General features: G+C 30.6%; 1 protein-coding gene across 4 annotated transcripts in view; it reads left to right on the forward strand.

Annotated features, from left to right (window-relative positions):
* The window catches only part of LOC147802770 (uncharacterized), a 43,462-nt gene that overhangs the window by 21,646 nt on the left and 983 nt on the right, over positions 1-20,833 (forward strand). Inside the window, exons 10-21 of one of the 4 annotated variants that reach the window (XM_087153214.1) lie at positions 1,849-1,963; positions 5,995-6,146; positions 6,677-6,785; positions 7,897-8,051; positions 8,711-8,813; positions 11,069-11,223; positions 13,401-13,509; positions 14,099-14,253; positions 14,912-15,014; positions 17,216-17,367; positions 18,997-19,102; positions 19,188-19,331. In XM_087153214.1, the coding sequence (XP_087009340.1) occupies positions 1,849-1,963; positions 5,995-6,146; positions 6,677-6,785; positions 7,897-8,051; positions 8,711-8,813; positions 11,069-11,223; positions 13,401-13,509; positions 14,099-14,253; positions 14,912-15,014; positions 17,216-17,367; positions 18,997-19,102; positions 19,188-19,328 (1,555 nt within the window). In that variant the 3' untranslated portion in view covers positions 19,329-19,331. The remainder of the gene's footprint in view (positions 1-1,848; positions 1,964-5,994; positions 6,147-6,676; positions 6,786-7,896; positions 8,052-8,710; positions 8,814-11,068; positions 11,224-13,400; positions 13,510-14,098; positions 14,254-14,911; positions 15,015-17,215; positions 17,368-18,996; positions 19,103-19,187; positions 19,332-20,833) is intronic. The other 3 variants (XM_087153215.1, XM_087153216.1, XM_087153217.1) reach the window with 3 other exon arrangements.

A 20,833-nucleotide genomic window follows, 5' to 3' on the forward strand; every position in this document is an offset into this window, starting at 1 on the left:
GCTTTATTCACAAAAAAGTTTCCCTGAAGATTTTCTAATGTTTGACATCTTTTTTGAATAAATTCCATAAATGTATTGAATTTTGGAAGTTCAGTAGAAGTTAAACTCATTTCATACTGTTTGCGACATTCCTTATCCAATTTTTGAACAGTTATGTTAATTATTAATTGTTCAACAAGATCATTAGTTTCCAATTTCATTAATTTTAAACCTCTTAAACTTTTATTTAAAGTATCAATTAAATGTCTCAATTCTTTATAAGATTCTACAGAAATTTTTTCAAAATTCAAGATGTTCGAGATATAATTGTTTACAATTAAACGAGTATTTTCAAATCTTTCTTTTAGGATTTTCATCAAGGATTCAAAAGTATCTTCTGGCGTTTCAATATATTTAGCGTCACCTTTTAAAGCTGAACGCAAATAAAACAATTTCTGCATGTTATTTAAAGACTGATTTTCAGTTATCAAACTATCAAATTGAAGCTTAAAGTTATTCCAATTTTCGATTTTTCCATCAAAACAAGGCAAGCAAATATCTGGCAATTTAACATTTATTTTACTATTACTTAATTGTTCATTGTTATGCAAATGAGAAATATTAGAACTTCTTGAATGAAAAAGTCTTTGTAAGCTTACCTTGCAAGATTCTATCTGTTCTTCCATTTCATCAAAATGGGATTGATAAGCTTCTAATTCTTCATCCTTCAAAATTGAATAATAATCCAGTTTTAAAACTTCAATTTCTTGAAGAATTAATCCTATGCTATCGATACGAGATTGCAGTTCGAGACAATCAGCCTCATTTCCATTTGTAGAAATAAAGCTTTCCAACCTAGTTATTTTGCTTTTAGAGCTACCACGACGACGATTCAATTGTTTTAAGCTTTTTTCATATTGTTCCTCAGTGTCAGTCATTTTGCAAATCAAAATGTATCAAAACGAAATCAAAAACGAAGTTATGACGAAACGAAAACGAAAGTTGATCAAAATTGTTATTTTCGAAATTATATCAGGTTTGAATTCCGGGTAGACAGGAACATGTTGAGGGGGTCGATATGCGGACTGTATTTACGAATGATTAAGTACAAAAGATAACTATTTAACAATTTATTAACGAAACGATGAATGACGCCATTTGAAGACGTCCGACGATATCAAAAACAAAAACAACAAGAGCTCTTCTTTTCGCCAAATGAAAAGATAAACGAAGCCAAAGCCGATAGAGGCGCCAACAATAACAATGGCCTAGAAGAATTCTTTTGACAGTAAATACAAAAATTTGGTCAGGCATAAATATTTCAATGTATTGTAAAGATATTTAAATTATTTTAACACGAAATCATGGAATTATCAAGTATTTAAGTGTTCCAATTTAAATTATTTTTATATTGCTTTTGAGGTATTAAGAAATTTTAAAATATTTATTCCGTAAATTATTTTTGGTCTGCTTTGAATCCAAATTTAGACAATTCAATATTTTCTAAAATCTTTGACAATGCTCCATATTTTGGTATTTTTTGATAAATTGCATAGTACAATTAGAATTCTTTGGAACTGATTTCAGCAATGAATGCATTTTTGAAGTAATCTTACAATGTGCCGAAAAAAAGTTAGAACTGTTTACGATGATTTTTGTTGAAATTTAATCTTCTTAAACTAGCTAATTTTATAAAGTTATTGTTTAATTATGTTAAAAATACTTTATTTTGAAAAAGTATTGTATTAACGTACATTGAATAACTTTTAGAGATCCTAAAACTGAACTAGGTAGGATTAATGTTTAATTTTATTAAAAAAACTATACTTTGAAAAAGTATTGTATTGACGTACATTGAATAACTTTTAGAGATCCTAACACTGAACTAGGTAGGATTCTGAAAAAACATTTTGATGAAATTTTGGAAAAAGTGAAAGACATGATTGAAAATGGAAAGTCTTACAAAGAAGATCTAGGTGAAAAGGTAAATTAATTTTTTACAATGTACCTTATATTATTATTTTTTTAATACATTTTTAAATTTCACAAAGTAATATTTAGCTTGTTTGATTTTAATACTATATAAATAAACCAAAATAATTGATCAGACAACAGAATGTCATATTATAAGGAAAAGAAACCTTCTAATAAGGGGATGATTTCCCACTGTCTGCAATTTTACTTTAGAAGTCAATCCATGTATATTTTCAACAAGGTTTCGAGACACAGTTATAGATGTTTGTGTCCTTTGCGACAGTTGTAAAATTATTCAGCTGTAAATTCCAGTTTCACTCTAACTCCTCTTACAAATATCCCACCATGTTTAAATCTGAGCCAACTGTCAATTTCATAAGACTGTTGGTACGTTGGAAAATTCTGATAGTTCCTGACCATACCATGAGGGCTGCGGCAACCCAGTTGTTATAGAGTTTCGGACATTCGCCCAGGTCGCCGTGGTTCGATCGTTGATTTCGCTAAGACTCATCGAGTACATGCGATGTAAATGCTCGTAAAATCTGTGGAATCGAAAGTCCTGTGGTTGGTCGCTAAGCAGTACCATGGGTACAGGGAACTGAAGAAAACTTCATTTCCGTTTAGATTTATGTCTAAATTGTGAAATTGGTCTCACGAATGAGTGGTACTGTTCTCTATCTAGGGGTTTTTGAGTTAAGTCGCACTTTCACCCCAGTGGTGCTCTCTCGTTAAACGAATGGCGCTTCTACCTGATTTAATTTGGAAAGCTAATGGTAGATGAGCTTGGCTTGTCCGAGTGTCATTAGAAATAAGAACAACGCTTACCATGAAAAACGCCCCAAATATGCAATCAAAATGAGTGCAAATTCACTGATGCCCGGTCCATTATTAGTATGCATTACAAGTATGCTGGTAAAAAACTTGAAGAGCATTTAAATTTTTAAATTACTTCTATCAAACAAAGAATAACTTAGAAAATGAAACTATATCAAAATGAAGGATGCTCATCTACTGTAGCATCCTCGACTGACGGTAGATGTAGCTTTCTAGACTTCTTAAAACGGCTAATTGTTCTAACTTACCAGTCCCAGTCTATGTATCCTTTTAGCAGCATAGTTCTCTCTAGGGTTACTTTATTGTTCTCTTCGGGACTCCTCAATTAATCTATCTAAGCCCCTTGAAATGGAAAAAAAGCAGGAGCACGCATTTAGTTTGTAGTAATGAGATAAAAGGTCCCCCTATCAAGGAAAAATAATGCTCATTGTTTAGTTCAGAAAATGAACAAAAAAATCCATTAACTTTAAATTTTCATTTTGAAACAATAAGAAGAAAATCCTCCAGATTCGAATTATAATAATGATATAATTATTGAATAATTGTTACATAATCATTGTCTCAATGGTATAACAGTAGTATAATAAGTTAATAGGAAAATTTCAAATTTATACCAAATGCTAGAATTAAAAATTTAAAAACCATGACTGTGCGTCCACATGTTTTTAAACTTCATGTTAAATTTCGTTTGTAAAAGTTTCACTATTTGCCTGTGTTCTATGGTTGCATTTGAATACAAATGTGTAGGATAACAGATGCAAATTACAGAAGAAATGAGTTAAATGATTTCAAAATATCTATTTAAAATTCTGATTAGGGTTCCGACTAAGTCCAGTAAACAACATAGATTGTGAATAATTAATAAGAACAAACACTTAAAAGTAAATACTCTTTGTATGGTAAAAGAATAACAACCCTTATGGTTTCAGTTATTTTTTTATCATAAAAATAGGTTATTAAAAATCTAACTTCCTCAGACACATTCTAATTTTTATGAAAAACAATAGTGATCTGTGGAGTTACAGTCTGCTGTTAATGTCTACGCCAGGGGTCCCCAACCCTATGCCTGCGTGCACCATGGCGACCGTCGATCGGTCTAGATGCGCTCACTGCTTGTGCCCAACGATAAAATATTTCAGTTTTCCATCTCCCCATAAAATGTTATGCAAATACATGCATAAGTACGCTAGCTCAGTAAAGTTCTTGATAGATTTCTAGATTTAACTGAAGAAATAAAAAATTATCTTGCTGCCAAAAATTTTTAGATCTAAGATATCCTCTTTGGCTAACAGATTTGCCTTTCATAACGAAAAAATTAAATAATTAAAACTTGGAGCTGAAGGGAATAGACAAACATATAGCAAGAATGATAGGGGCTATAAACTCGTTCAGAGCTTTTGTGGATATTACATTTGAAAATGAAGTCTCTTGTGCATTTTCCATACATGATCAATTTGAAAAGCGCTTTCAACAGTTTAATATCATCGAGATATTTTATCATATATTTTGTAAATCCTTTTACCAACCAAATAAACGTAACCATAATAGCAACACACATTTCAGAATTTCTTCAAGTAAGGCGAGAAGTGGAGATAGAAATTTTGGATTTCCAGAATGACATTATCTTCAAAACTATTATATCAGATGAGAAATTCTGGAATATAGTTGTCAGAAATGAATTTCATTCTTAAAAAGAGCAGCATATAAAATAAAGTCTCTTTTTGGTTCCACATACTTGTGTGAATCACTGCTTTCGACAATAAATATCATAAAATCAAAATATAGATCCCGACTTACAGATGAACACCTTGACGATTGCTTTGCGAGCAGGAATTTCACCATATTCTCCCAATTATGAAGAGCTGGCCAGTGAAATGCAATGCTAAAGACCACATTGACTGTATTTTATATACTTTATAAATAATTTTTATGCTTCGTATGGTTTGAAAAAGCAATTTAGTAATCATTTATTTTACACAAGAATATTAATACTAATTAAATTCCTAAGTTAAATTAATTTTTAAAATAAAATTTTTTGAGCATTATATGTAGTGTGTATTATTACCTACGTCTATCAACTATAAATTTATCTTTAAAAAATAAATGGTGCCCGCCATTCGACCGATATTCTGGTATTTGCTCTTAGGTACAAAAAGGTTGGGAACCCCTGGTCTACGCTAACTGAGCTTTACCATTCCTTGAACACACGTCCATAAAAATTAGATTATTTCTGGACCCCAAAAAATTAGTGAAAAGTAAACGAAAATAAAGCCAACATTTGTTATGGAAATATTAGAAATTTTCTCCCGTTATATTATTTTTTTCACTTGCTAAAGTACACAGAAGAGCCATTACATTATGACCACCCTCCATCTATAATAATGGTCTCACCCAGGTTTTCATGGTTTCTCGCCCAGGAACAATGTTTTCATGGCGCACATTAGGACCCATAATCCTCATAGAACAATCCCTGGCGTCTGTAAGCTACTTGAGCATAGTTGCAGACCAGGCTCACCCATTCATGGCAACAGCTTTTCCTGCGGGGGGATGGTGTTTACCAACAGGATAATCCATCATGTCAAAAGGGTCGAATCATCATGGATTGGTTCGAGGAACATTCCAGTGACTTTCAAGTCATGTCTTGGCCCCCAAATTCACCTGACCTTAATCCAATAGAGCATTTGTGGTCCTACTTGGAAAACGAAATTCGGTGCTACCACGCTACCCCTTCGCAATGTGAGGGAATTGCAGGATCAGTTGGCGAGCGCTTGGTACCAAATACCTCAGACTACCTATCAGCACCTTGTGGAATCAATGCCACGGCGGGTGCTAGCAGTTATGAGGGCTAAAGGTGGTCCTACATGTTATTAGCAGGGTGGTCATAATGTAATAGCTCTTCGGTGTATTTTATTTTGCATTAGGTTTTTTTTAATTCATTTAATATAATTTTCTGTTCATCTTATTTCGTTTTTTGTTGTAAGCATTGCAATTCTCTTTCCGTAAGAGTTTCTTTCTCTTTAATTTAAGTGTTCTTCATATTTGAATGCCTATTTTGAGTTTCAGACTGCAGTTTGTATAGTTATAAGAAAGAAATTTCAAGCTGTGCCAAAATTTTTCATTAAACTTATGTTTTAGTTTTAAAACTTTGTTTTGTATTTTGTGCTTTAAAATTGCTACAAAGGAATATAATAAATTTTACATGTTTAGCTTAAAGAAATCGCCCAGAAACTTAAAGACATGAAAGTTGACATCAGTGATCACGCTAAAGAACTTCTGAATAAATTGAAAGATAAAGCAAAAGATTATTGGAAAAAAATCATAGATAAAATTACACCAGGAAGTGAACCATTCGCTGCCGAGTAAGTAAAAATTGGTGTCCTTTTTACACATTTTCTTTTGATGCTTAATATAAAAAGCAATTAATTGCAAAAAATAGCAGTTTAATAGTTAATATTATTGGAATTATATTTGCACTAAAATATAAATCCACAAAAAGTAGTTTGAATTTCTTTTCATTCACGTACAAAAATTCATCTATAATTTAAATGATGAATAACTGTTTTCCTTAGATCTAAATAATTGTAAATCTTAAAAATTATTTGGAAGTGAGCCGTGCATGGAAGATTTTATCTTTAAGGCAAAAGGAGATACCCTGTCGTTCTATCTTGTATATGCTTAATTGTATTTTATTCGTTGTTTCTATACAATAATTCACCACATAAATGTGTTTGTTTCTGTTCCTCTATTGCAGTTTAGTCAGATGTAATACAATGGTGATGGTGAAAAGATAATTAAGGAAGCATCTATGAATTATTAAACATTTCATGTGACCTGTAATTAAAAAAAAATAAGAAAATGGGTCAGTAATATTGTAAAACTTTCTTTCCAGAGATGAGGACTACGCCAGAAACCTGAGAGAGAGATTCGAAGAAATCTTGGAAAAAATTAAAGATGCTATTGCGAATCGTAAGACTCTCGGAGGAAATGTGGTGGCCAAGGTATGATTCCTCTTGTCTGTATTTCAAAAATATTAGCAATGCCTTTCTGGTTTAGTGCGAGAAATGAGTGTCACAATAATAAATGTTGCGTGTTTCAAAATTTAAAATTGATAAATGTGTTTTCAAAATTATCGAAAGGCTATTGAAATAATTCGGTGTTTATCATATGACATGGATTCAATTAAAATGATTTTTGAGCATTCGTTAAAATATCTTAATTAGTTAACCTTGCTGATTAACGACGCCCGGTGGCTGAGTGGTAGCGCCTCACGCTGCCGTGCCACGGGTCCCTGGTTCGATCCTCGGGACAGGCAAGGTTGACTCAGCCTTTCATCCCTTCAGTGGGTCGATAAATGAGCAATGATTTGGAAAAGCCAGCAGGAGATGACTTCATGGAAAATTTCCTCGTGTTAGAGACCAAAGATCTACCAAAGGGAGCTTATACTGACTATGAATGTGTGTATATGGGGGAAATAACACCTACTTTTTCATTTATAAAAGTTTGAAGTTAATGTTAAACTGAAATAAATGAAACATATAAGAAAAACAAAGTTGATGAAGATATCGAGAGTGACAATATAAAAAGCAAACACATATTTGAAAACTTTCATATAAAAATGATCCAACACCAAAAATATCTTGAAATGTAAACATATATCCAAGAATGTTAAAAGAAATGTTCAAAAATTAATAAAAAACATTCCATGAAGAGAAAAATAGGAAAAAATACCCAATCACATTAAAAAAAAATCACAAAACGAATGTCCTGATACATTTTTAGGGCATTTTGAGCATTAGGACATATTTTGAAAAATCAAATATGCAATAAATGAATAAAACAATCACTCTCAATCAATCGATTGATCGATCAATCAATCAATCATAATTTACTTTATTAGTAACAATTATAATTTACTAAAATCAGCTTGCCGAACTCTTCTCTGACATCTCTTTTTAGAGTTTTATCGAGTAGCTCATTTAGTCTTTTCATGAATTTATTCTTACATCATTTATTATTGTCCTTCAAATTGTGTGTCCAGTTTATTATTCAACATAAATTGTGTAATTATTTACTTCCTTTAAAGATGTAAAAATAATTGAATGATTCCAGTTAAAAGAAATTTACCAAGAAATGAGAAAGAAATCTATTCCTTTCGGTGATAAAGTGAAGGAACTCCTCGAAGAAATGAAGGAGAAGGCAACTGGCATCTGGAAAAGAATTTTGGACAACATTAAACTCGATAAAAGTTCTGTCGAAGCTAGAGGGTAAGTTCTTTTCATCTAATCAAATGTTTTTGATATAACTTGTAACACCTATTTTTTTTTGGAAAAAATAGTTTTTACTTCCTTACCTCTAAAACTGGTTCTATTGGGATTTTTTGTTTGCAAATACTCTGCCTCTAAAATCTAAGAATATACCTGAACAAACGTTTCGTAAAACTTCAAATATGATTATTTCGACCCATAATATAAGAGTTCTATTCCATTTTGGAAAAACAGAGAAGAAATTATCCGAAATTAAATTTTCTCGTATTTTTTAAAATAAGTTCTTAATATTCAAAATAATGTTTTCAAGTTAAATCAGTCTTAATATTAAGGGTAAATAAATATACAATGGAATTTTAATTCATCACAGATTAATAACACATTAGGCCAGATTTTTGATGAAGGGAATCTCATAATCTGCAAGGTTTCATAGATATATAAGAAAAAAAAAATTTCGGTAGTTCTATTTTTTAGATATAACTATGTGTAAACAGTAGTGATTGATTGATATTTCTTTGGAAAAATGTTGATAATGGTAAAATTATAGCTTCGTTTTGAATTTTTTTCTTTTTATTTTGCATAAAATTAGTTGTTTTTATCGCTAATAGGAAAAAATATTTTAAATAGTTGCTAAAACTATATACGTGAATATTTTTCAGAACTGGTGCTGAAAATCTGAGAGAAAGATTAGAGGAATTATTGACAAAACTCAAAGAATCATTCAGGGATCGAAAACTGCCAGGAAAAGGATTTATTTCAAAGGTAATATTAAAAACTTTTATTAATAGCACTTTGAATGTTATAATGTAACTGTTGAAAAATTATATCAATCTTTAAGAGATTTTTACACAATTTTTTCTGCAAGTCTCTATAAAGCTCTCACTTCAAAATTTCAAGACACCTTTATTTATTTACCTCTTTTTTCTACTCTATAAAATATATGAAGTTCTCAATGAATCATTCTCCGGTGGACGTTTATGAAACAAAAACAAGCAAGCTTGATTTAATAGCAAATGCAGTTGAACGATATGTACGAGTTAGCTCATGGAGAAGACAGCGTGCTTCTGGACTTGGTGAATGTCAATGATGACTTCAACTCGTGTCCTCCACCTCCATGTCCAACCAACACCTCCTAGAAGAAGGAAGGCCTCAGCACGGATCAATTTAGTAGTCCGATGTGGCGAAGTTAACTGCGCAGTAGATGAAAAATAAGAAAGATGTCATTTCGTTAGGGGTACTAAGCTGCGCAGTGGTTGAAAATACGAAATATGTCATTATGTTTGGACTACTAAAGGATATTTATGGTAATCCGTGCTGAGGCCTGCTCCTATCTAGGAGGTGTTGGTACTACTAGGCCGACTAGAGTTACCCTGTTTCCACATTTAACTAAAAGCTTTCTTAAACCTTCTTTCAAAACATTTTAGCTTCCTTAGAGCTGCTAAGGAAAACGAAGCATAAAATATATCCACTAGTGGTAGGCGGATCATGGATTAGATCTTCTTCACGTTGTGCTAAGAAATTGGGAATTCATGTTCTTCTTTCATTGTAACACAAGTGACGGTTAGTTTCATCAAAAAGTCATTGATTTAAGAGAAAACTTTATTTAATAGTAAATGCAGTTGAGCGAGATAGCTCAGGGGGCAGACAGCTTGCTCCTGAATTTGGAGAATCTCAATGATGACTTTTCAATTCGCATACTGCTCGCAGCAAGCACCAACTTCAATTGCCTTGTTTCAACTATTAACTTTAAGCTTTAGTAAATCTTTTTTAAAAATGCTTAAGCTTTCTTAGACCTGCTAGGGAAAACAATGTATAAAATATTCCCAGTAGTGGTAGGTAGATAATAATTTAGAAATTGAACTAAGAAATTGGAGGTTCGTTTATTTTCTCACAATGTAACATAAATGAGAATTAGTTTCATCAAGAATTTCTCAGCTAAGGCGAATATTCGTATCTTAGTGATTGATCCAGGAGTTCAACTTTCATCTTAGTTGGTTTTAATGTTATGAGGTTACGGAGTTGTACATTGATAGATGGAAATTAGATATGTATTAGATTTTTAATACAGGTGATGAAACAAAATGAAAGGCACTCTTCTAAAAATATTGATTCATAATGAACCCTAGTATCATGCACATTTGTTGCAATTATAATAAAGTATCATATTTGAGAGATGATACACATTAAGCACAAAGAAGCATTTCAGTTAAGCAAATAACATAGTTACCGAACTGTTTTATTACAGAATGTTATAGTTTAACATAAACCGAAGCACAGTTCAATTTATCATCTTGTTTTGAACGAGAAAAATGATAGTTATTATGGTTCAAATTATAACCAAGTGTTTTGAAAGTGTATTCCATACACTGTATTTTGATATATAGTTCGTTCACCAGGAGTTGGCACTTGGTTCCGCCTTCATCACATGATATACGACGATACTATTTCGCTATTTTTGGGAGAAGGATGTGAACAATCTTGAACAAGGTTGCTATTTGGCGATCGTATGACAAAAATATTTATTTCGCAATCTTTATGAGCATTTTTTTAGCATTAAATATTTCGTAAATTTGATGATATTTCGCTCCTTTGAGTGAATAGTTTGTGTCCTTTTTGAGACATTTTGCTGCAATATATTTAATTAGCTAGAGTAATGAGAGGTATAATATCAGATGATAAAGCGAAGTAAGTGACTGAAAAAAATTCACTGTTTGAGTTTGGAGCGCATTAAGGGTTGACTCAATTTCATGAGTGGAGACGTTTCTCCTATAACTCCTTCGCTGAAATGAACTCTTCGTCTGAGGAGGTGGAGTCAAGTACCAACTCCTGGTGAACGGACTATACTCGTAAATATCACAGAATACCTCATTTTGCACGCTATAGTAAGAACCTTACAGACAGTATAAACACTTTTAAAACCATTCATGATGTTTAAGAATACTATATTTTTTCTTACAAATAAATATAATTTTTATTTTTAAAAAATATTGAAAAAAAATGATAAATTTACTTCTTAGTTGAGAGAAATCCGTGAAGAAATGAGGCAAAATAAAGTTCCCCTTGGTGGAAAGCTTAAGGAAATGATTGAGAAACTGAAAGAAAATGCCAATGGTGTTTGGCGACGAATTTTGGATAGAATTGGCCGGAATAATTCTCCCAGTAGATCAGAAGAGTAAGTAAATAACGAAATTCTAACAGAAATACCTACATTAATGTAGGTATATTTTATAAATGGTTGTTAAAGACAATCTTATAAGGAAAATTTAAAAAAAAAGAGGAACAAATAGTTCTGATTATTTTTTAAGTCATTTAATGCTTTTTTAAAAAAAATATCATACATTTTGTATTAGAACAGTTTTAATTGAAATTCGTGAAAAAAATCCAAAATTTTACTTTAAAATTGAAAAAAAGAAACTTTGATTTAGATTAAAAATTATAGCAAATGGTGAAATCCTTCTAGCAAAAATACATAAGAATGATTAAGGTAAGGTAAGATTTTAGAAAAATAAAATAAAAAAATGTTGAACTTGAAGCCAAAATTTTCAGTTTCACCAAAAATTAAAAAAAAAAATCGATTAAATTTTTAAAACAAAATGATGTATAGAAGATTAGTTGGCCTTTTGCCCTAATTCCAACTGTATCAACATTCTTTCAAAAGGCTTTAAGAATCAGTTTAAAAAAGTTACACGTTTTTAGTACATTGCAAAGCTTTAAAACTAAAGAAGTGATAAGTTACATTTAAATTAATATTGGTCTTAACTTTACTTAAAGTTGGAAAATATACATATTTTCTTTATTCACCACACAACTTGGACTTATAAGACCTCGGAGAAAATGTACGGAGAAAATGTAATACAGGTTTAGTCTAAATAATTCATTCTGGTTAAAAACACTACGTATTGATGTATACATGTATATATATATATATATATATATATATATATATATATATATATATATATATATATATATATATATATATATATATATATATATATATATATATATATATATATAAGACAATGAAGAAAAATTTGAAAAAATATGACAGCCATAGCTGACGTCGTCAGGAGGTACCAGCTTCGGTGTCATAAATGCAAAACTTTTTCTATCGAGAAAGCCAAGATAGAAAAGTCAAATAATTGCTTTCTCTGTACCCCAAAAGTTTTGCCATAGTCCAGGAAAAGAATGCATAAAATACAAAAAAAACAAAGTAGAATACAATTTAAAATACAATTAAGATACAGAAGCATATACAGTAGAATAAAAACATGACAAATACGGAAGGAAAGTAAGAAAGAAACTTATGTTAGGTACTTAAAATAACAAAAATCCAATAGTTAAAATTCACGTCTGCAAGACACAAATGAAATAAATAAGCATAGAGACAACGCCGCCTAATCTGCGCGGTTAAAAGAAATAAGAACAACAGTTAAGTAAGTAGAGGCGTCATTAAATGAAAAACTTAACTGATGAGACTTAAACAAAAATTGAATTTTTGGAATTTTTTCTATATTTCATAACCGTAAATTATTAAAATACTAATTATAATATTTTGCCCTTATATTAGTCTAAATTAATACAAAATAATGAAAAAGTATGGAAAATATGTGTAGTAAAAATAATTCTGTATTAAAGGGTTACAGAGATTTGATGTTGATATCGCATGCTATTCTCGTTGTACATGCGATTTCATGAGTCGAGATGTTAGCAGGCAATAGTGGACATCAGTTTGGGCATAGTTTTGTAAACAAGGAATTGCTAATAAAAATAAGGAAGTGGCTTAATAATTTAATCGAAATTTTTTCGAGAGAAGAAAAAGAACGTTCCAAAGACCACTACTAGATAGTACATTTTCTTAAGACTTGACTTTTCAGATCAATTGGGCGTGCAATTTCTGTAAACTCTGGTGCTATTTCTGCCAGAGGTAGTAACTTTGTGCAACGATTTCTCAGAATTAATCCGTCCTAATTTCTGGAAAATTTACTCAATTGCTTTTGTGTCCTATAATAGATGTGTTCCATAAACATCATTCTGCTATTGGCATTCCTTATTGTTGCTATTTTCTATACCAACTTTGTATTAGCAAGTAGTATAATATGTGTTATAGCACCCTGTCTTTCTATCTTGTAAATGTTTAATAGTATTTTATTCGTTGTTTCTATGAAATAATTCACTACATAACTGTGTTTGTTGCTGTTCCTCTATTGAAGTTTAGTCCGATGTAATACAATGTTGATGGTGAAGAGATAATTAAAGAAGAATCTATGAATTCTTAAACATTTCATGTGCCCTGTAAATAAGAAAATAAGAAAATGGGTCAGTAATATTTTAAAACTTTCTTTCCAGAGATGAGGACTACGCCAGAAATCTGAGAGAGAGATTCGAAGAAATTTTGGAAAAAATTAAAGATGCTATTGCGAATCGAAAGACACTCGGAGGAAATGTGGTGGCCAAGGTATAATAAAAACAAAGTTGATAAAGATATTGAGAGTTACAATAACACAACATGCTTGAAAACTTTCCTATGAAAATGATCCAACAACAAAAATATCTTGAAATGTAAACATATATCCAAGAATGTTTTAAAAAAATGATCAAAAAGCAAAAAAAAAAACATTTCATAAAGAGAAAAATAGGAAAAAGTACACAATCACATTAAAAAAAATAATCACAAAATGAATGCCTGAAGCATTTTTCGGGCATTTTGAACCCTAGGACATATTTTGAAACAAATATGCAATTAATGAATAAAATAATCACTGACTAGCTCAATCAATAAATCAATCAATCAATCAACCAACCAACCAATCAAATATAATTTATTTTATTAGTAACAATTATAATTTACTAAAATCAGCTTGCAGAACTCATCTCTGACATTTCTTTTTTAGAGCTTTATCGAACAGCTCATTCAGTCTTTTCATGAATCTATTTTTACATCATTTGTTATTGTCCTTCAAATTGCATGTCGATTTTATAACTCAACATAATTTGTGTAATTATTTACTTCCTTTAAAGATGTAAAAATAATTGAATGATTGCAGCTAAAAGAAATTTACCAAGAAATGAGAAAGAAATCTATTCCTTTCGGTGACAAAGTGAAGGAACTCCTCGAAGAAATGAAGGAGAAGGCAACTGGCATCTGGAAAAGAATTTTGGACAACATTAAACTCGACAAAAGTTCTGTCGAAGCTAGAGGGTAAGTTCTTTTCATCTAATCAAATGTTTTTGATATAAATTGTAACACCTATATTTTTTTGTTGAAAAAATAGTTTTAATTCCCTACCTCTAAAACTGGTTTGATTGGAATTTCCTGTTTGCAAATAGTCTGCCCTTAAAATCTAAGAATATGTCTAAACAAACGTTTCGTAAAACTTCAAAAATGATTATTTCGACCCATGATATATAAGTTCTATTCCATTTTGTAAAGAATGCAAAAAATTACCTAAATTTAAATTTTCTCATATTTTTTTAAATAAGTTCTTAATATTCAAAATAATGTTTTTAAGTTAAATCAGTCTTTATATTAAGGATAAATAAATATATAGTGAAATATTAATTCATTGCATATTAATAACACATTAAGTCAAACTTTCTATGAAGGGAACCTCATAATCTGCAAGGTTTCATAAATATATAAGAAAAAAAAATTCGGTAGTTCTATTTTTTAGATATAACTGTGATTGATTTATATTTCTTTGGAAAAATGTTGATAAAGAAAAATTTATTGCTTCGTTTAGAATTTTTTTTTTATATTGCATAAAATGAGTTGTTTTTATCGTGCCTATAGGAAAAAATATCTAAAATAGTAGCTGAAGCACATTAGAATAATAAGTGAATACGTGAATATTTTTCAGAACTGGTGCTGAAAATCTGAGAGAAAGATTAGAGGAATTATTGACAAAACTCAAAGAATCATTCAGGGATCGAAAATTTCCAGGAAAAGGATTTATTTCAAAGGTAATATTAAAAATTTCTATTAATAGAACTTTAAATGTTTCAGTATAACTGTTGAAAAATTATACCAATCTTTAAGAGATTCTACACAATTTTCTGTAAGTCTTTAAAAAGTTCTCACTTTTTGTAGCTCGATAAAATTTCTAAATACATCTCTATTTATTTACTTTTTTTATTCCATAAAGTATATGAATTTTTCAATGAATTATTCAGTTATAGACATTTATGAAACAAAGACAAGCAAACTTGATTTAATAGCAAATGCAGTTGAATGAGATGTGCGAGATTGCTCATGGGAAAGACAACGTTCTTCTGGATTTGGTGATTGTTAATGGTGACTACGTCGTGTACTACTAGGCCGACTAGAGTTACCTTGTTTCCACTATTAACTTAAAGTTTTCTTAAACCTTCTTTCAAAACATTTAAGTTTCCTCAGAGTTGCAAAAAATGAAGTATAAAATATCTACACAAGTGGTAGGTAGATCATGGGTAAGAATCTTCTTCACGTTAGACTAAGAAATTGGAGATTTGTGTTTTTCTTTCATTGTAACACTAATGCCAGTTAGTTTAATCAAAAAGTTATTGATTTATTAGGAAACTAGATTTGTTAGCAGACAGCTTACTTCTGAATTTTTCGAATCTCAATGATGACTTTTCAATTCGTATACTGCTCCCAGTAAGCACCAACTACAATTACCTTGTTTCAACTATTAACTTTAAGCTTTAGTAAATCTGTTTTCAAAATGTTCAAACTTTCTTAGACCTGCTAGGGAAAACAATGAATAAAATATTCCTAGTAGTAGTAGGTAGATCATGTGTTAGAAACTGGGCTAAGAAATTGGAGATTTCCTTCTTTCTCACAATGTAACACTAATGAGAATTAGTTTCATCAAGAATTTCTTAACTAAGGAGAATATTCGTCTCTTAGTGTTTGATCCAGGAGTTCAACTTTCATCTTACAAGGGAGACTAGGGAAGTGTGACTCAGCAATTTTGAAATAAACTAGTGGAATGTATGCCTTATGAGGAATTATTTTAGGGGGTAACATTGGTTTCGGCCCATAGAAGGTCCTATGAGAGATAAAAAATAATTCAATATATAGAAAAATCGGTATTTTATTACTTCAATGCAGGCTATTAATTATTGTAATTATTTCATATTTGCAATTAATTGGTTAATTAATTAATTAGCTAATTAATAAATTAAGTAGCAAATTAATTAATTATTAATTAATTAATTAATTTGCAATTGCATACTCCAATTAATTCGGAAAATGTTTTGAAGAAAAACATTTAAAAAAATTTGATGCCAATTTTTTTTAAAAATTAACCTAACAGGTTTTTCTGAAAAACTACAGATATATAAAATTTTCGAAATCTATTTTGACAATCAATATGCATTATATAGTACGTGAAAGTACCACAAAATTAATAGGAGTATGAGATAATTACAATAATTAATAGTCTGGATTGAAGTAATAAAATACCGATTTTTCGATATACTGAATTAATTTTTATCTCTCATAGGACCTTCTATGAGCCGAAACGAATGTTGCCCCCTAAAATTATTCCTCATAAGGCATACATCCCACTAATTTATTTCAAAATTGCCGAGTCACACTTCCCTAGTCTCCCTTGTTAGTCAGTTTTAATGTTATAAGGTTTCGGAGTTGTATATTGATAAATGGAAATTCGATATGTATTAGATTTTTAATACCGGTGATGAAATAGAATAAAGGGTACTCTTCTAAAAATATTGATTCATAATGAACCCTAGTATCATGCACATTTGTTGCAGTTATAATAAAGTATCATATTTGAGAGATGTTACACATTAATCTCATAGAAGCAGGTAAATTAAGCAAATAACATAGTTACCAAACTATTTTACTACAGAATATTACGGTTTAACATAAACCGAAGCACAGTTCAATTTATCAGCTTGTTTTGCATGATAAAAAGGATCGTTATTATGGTTCAAATTATAACCGAGTTTTTTGAAAGTGTATTCCATGCATTGTATTTTGATATACACGTAAAATCACAGAATACAACATTTTGGATACGCTATAGTAAGAACCTTACAGACAGTATAAATACTTTTAAAACCATTCAAGATGTTTAAGAATACTATATTTTTTCTTGCAAATGAATAAAATTTTTATTTTTGAAAAATATTAAAAAAATGATAAATTTACTTTTCAGTTGAGACAAATCCGTGAAGAAATGAGGCAAAATAAAATTCCCCTTGGTGGAAAGCTTAAAGAAATGATTGAGAAACTGAAGGAAAATGCCAATGGTGTTTGGCGACGAATCTTGGATAGAATTGGCCGGAAATCCTCCAGTGTATCAGAAGAGTAAGTAAATAACGAAATTCTTACAGAAATACCTACATTAATGTAAGAATATTTTATAAATGGTTGTTAAAGACGATCTTATAAGGAAAAATTTAAAAAAAGAGGAACAAATAATTCTGAATATTTTTTGTCATGTAATATTTAAAAAAAAAAAACAGATATATCATACATTTTGTATTAGAACAGTTTTCATTTATATTTGAGAAAAAAAATCGAAAATTTTGCTTTAAAATTGAAAAAAGAGAAACTTTGATTTAGATTAAAAATTATAGCAAATGGTGAAATCTTTCTAGCAAAAATACATAGGATTAATTAAGGTATGGTAAGATTTTAGAAAAATAAAATAAAAAAATTTTGAACTTGATGCCAAAATTTTCAGTTTTACAAAAAATAAAAAAATAGATTAAATTTTTGGAAAAAAAATGATGTATGGAAGATTAGTTGACCTTTTGCCCTAATTCCAATTGTATCAACATGCCTTCGAAGGGCTTTAAAAAAGTTACACGTTTTTACTACATCGCAAAGCTTTAAAACTAAATAAGTGATAAGTTACATTTAAATTAATATTGGTCTTAACTTTACTTAAAGTTGGAAAATATATATATTTTCTTTATTCACCACACAACTTGGTGTTTGCAACAACAAATTGATATATATATATATATATATATATATATATATATATATATATATATATATGTACTTTCTTATTAAGTGTATATGCTGTATTCCTCACTGGACTTCACTTGGTTCCGGATTATTAAATTACAATTGACCATGCCTTGCTCTGCTGAGCACAAATAAATCAGAATTGTACACGCCTTTCTAAACAGGCAAAAGCGTGGGCAATTGAGATTCAACGATTCCGAGTCACAAGATAGAATACGCTAGTCCGGAGTTTTTTTTCCCTGCGTCATGCATTCTCTCCAGGACATATAATCTCATACCATTTCTGCTGTACGTTAATGAAAGTATGAATAAAACACAAATAATGGCACCTAGAAATTTTTTTTCTTTATTATTACACTTAATTCACGTTGTTTTGATATATTCATGAGTAGAACACAGTATACCTTACCATCTTTTGGATCTGCTTATTGAGTAATGAGAAGGATGTACTCCAAATGCCAAGAATGCAAGAATACCAAATGCAAATGCCAAATGCCAAGAATACCAAATGCAAGATCACATCATTGCTTCTATGACGGTCACAAATGGAAACATGATATTGAGCTGAACTGAAAAAGCATTGAGCTGAGCTATAGACTGAACTGAATTACTGTTGGTATCTGTACAGTATAAATAAGAGAGCATACATTAAACATTCATAGTATAAACTAGTAACTCGGTGAATGTGATTTTTCTAATCTATCTCACGTACTTATATGCTGAGTACTAACGTACAAAGTACATTGAATCAATAAGAACAGTTTTTCCTGCTACTCAATGAATCATTTAGGCTAACCCTGTACAACAGTGCAAAATTTCAAAACTATGCATGCATTTAAAAAAAAAGTTGTACTTGAACCTTTCTGAACTGCAAACTTCTTAGGCACGTTAACGAGAACTGGGATAATTATACATTCAAAATAGTGTTGCTGATTTTAAGTAAAAATGTCTCATTTTTAGGGACCAGTTCGCAAGGAATTTGAGGACTAGGCTGAATGAAATCTTGGAGATGGTTAAAGATGGCTTCGTAACACGCACAACTATTGGTGGTCAATACCTGTACCATGTAAGAAGATTGTTAAGTTTTTCTTCTTTAATAAGTAATTAGTAATTAATAAGTAATAAGTAAGTTTAGATCTTTTTTTTTGCAGTTAGAGACAGTATGGAATGAAATGAAAGAGAAATCTATTCCTCCTGGTGAAAGAGCTATTCAACTTATCCAGGAACTAAAAAAGATGACAAACGGTGAATGGAAGGAGCTTTTGTTTAAGCTTCTTCCTGATGAAGAATAAGAAGTAAGTTTTACCCAAATAAAATTTTTGGGTGAGTTTAAATTTTAATGGGTTATCATAGGTGTGACGTTGTATATTACACATTATCAGTTATATTAATAAGATAGCAGCTCTCAGACTGCACTCTCACGGCTTGCCTGTGGTCATCTTAAAAGCCTCTCTTTCAAAGAGGGTGGGAAAATATTCGATATCAGCATCGATCAAGAAGCTTCTACCAAATACATACCGAAATATTTGGATCTCGGGGAAATTTATTCAAATTCCCCACTTTTCATTGAATTTTTTCGAGTCAATGGTCTTTTGAACTTGATCTGACTTCACCAGACTTTAGAGAATTAGTAGCAGTAACAACATAAAATAGCAACTCATGAATTTAACATGTATAAAAAATCTATTGTTTAAAAACATGAAAAGTAGAATTAAAAAATAATAATAATTACAGTACATTATTATCAAGTTTTTAATAAAGTCGTCAAAATTCTTACAGCAAGAAGGATCACAGGTAAAGAGTCATTTGACCAATTGATTGTTTGAGAGCTGGAACTGTTCCTAAATATAAAAAGATTGACCAAAATCTGGAGTTTTTTGGAGATATTTTATTCAATAATCTTTCAGAAAAAACAACAAGCGAAAAGAAGTAGGAATGTTGATGTTTGTAGAATCTATGAAGTTTTTGTAGAATCTATGAATGATCACAGTATTGGAATCCCACATCTCAAAATTATTATTTAATGTCATCTCCAGGATTCATGTCATGCCATGCTAAATCGTCATCTCTAACGTTGGAGAATGATCACGAAGTGACCATCCAAGAAATCAATATAATGATTAATTCCTTGACCATTGCATGGGTAGGCATCATATTGCATGGCGATTCCTCCATGTCTTTGAAAGAGGCGCTGTGGCTGGACTTCCAGTGCTGATGAGATCTTGAAGCCAAATATTTGTCTTTTTAGTGGACCTTATTTAGTTTTAACGGGTGACTACTTGCGGCCACTTAGAGTTAGTTTATCTTGTTGATGAATTTTTGGAAACTAAAAGTATCTGAAAAAAAGGACTGACCAGCTTTAATTGAATTGAATTGAATGTAAGGTTCAATGGCACATGGACCAAAAAAGACATACTGCGCCAAGGCTGCCAACTGTCCACGCTTCATGTCCGCTCATGTTTCATTCTGGTGGTACCTATGTTTATGTTTTAATGTATTATTTATTATTAATTAAAATTTATTTTCCACACCACTATACACAAATGATTTAAAAGTTCATATGCAAAGCCACTTTGTTCCAGCTCTTTCGTAGTGAGGCATTTAAAACGTTAGCAAAATTCCCCGAATTCTCAGAACATTAGTTTTTAAATGTCTACCATTCTATAAAATATTTTGCAGAAAACGTAGTAGTTGACAGGTCTGCTGCGTCAAATTAAAAGATTTTTTGACGAGCTGATACCCAATGGAACATGTTAAGCATGCTCTGGGGTAAGCAAGTACAACGCGCAATCTCTTT

This window comes from Parasteatoda tepidariorum, chromosome 10 (genome assembly GCF_982258835.1).
Source record: "Parasteatoda tepidariorum strain Cologne lab strain chromosome 10, Ptep-v5.0, whole genome shotgun sequence".
Taxonomy (NCBI): Eukaryota; Metazoa; Arthropoda; class Arachnida; order Araneae; family Theridiidae; genus Parasteatoda; species Parasteatoda tepidariorum.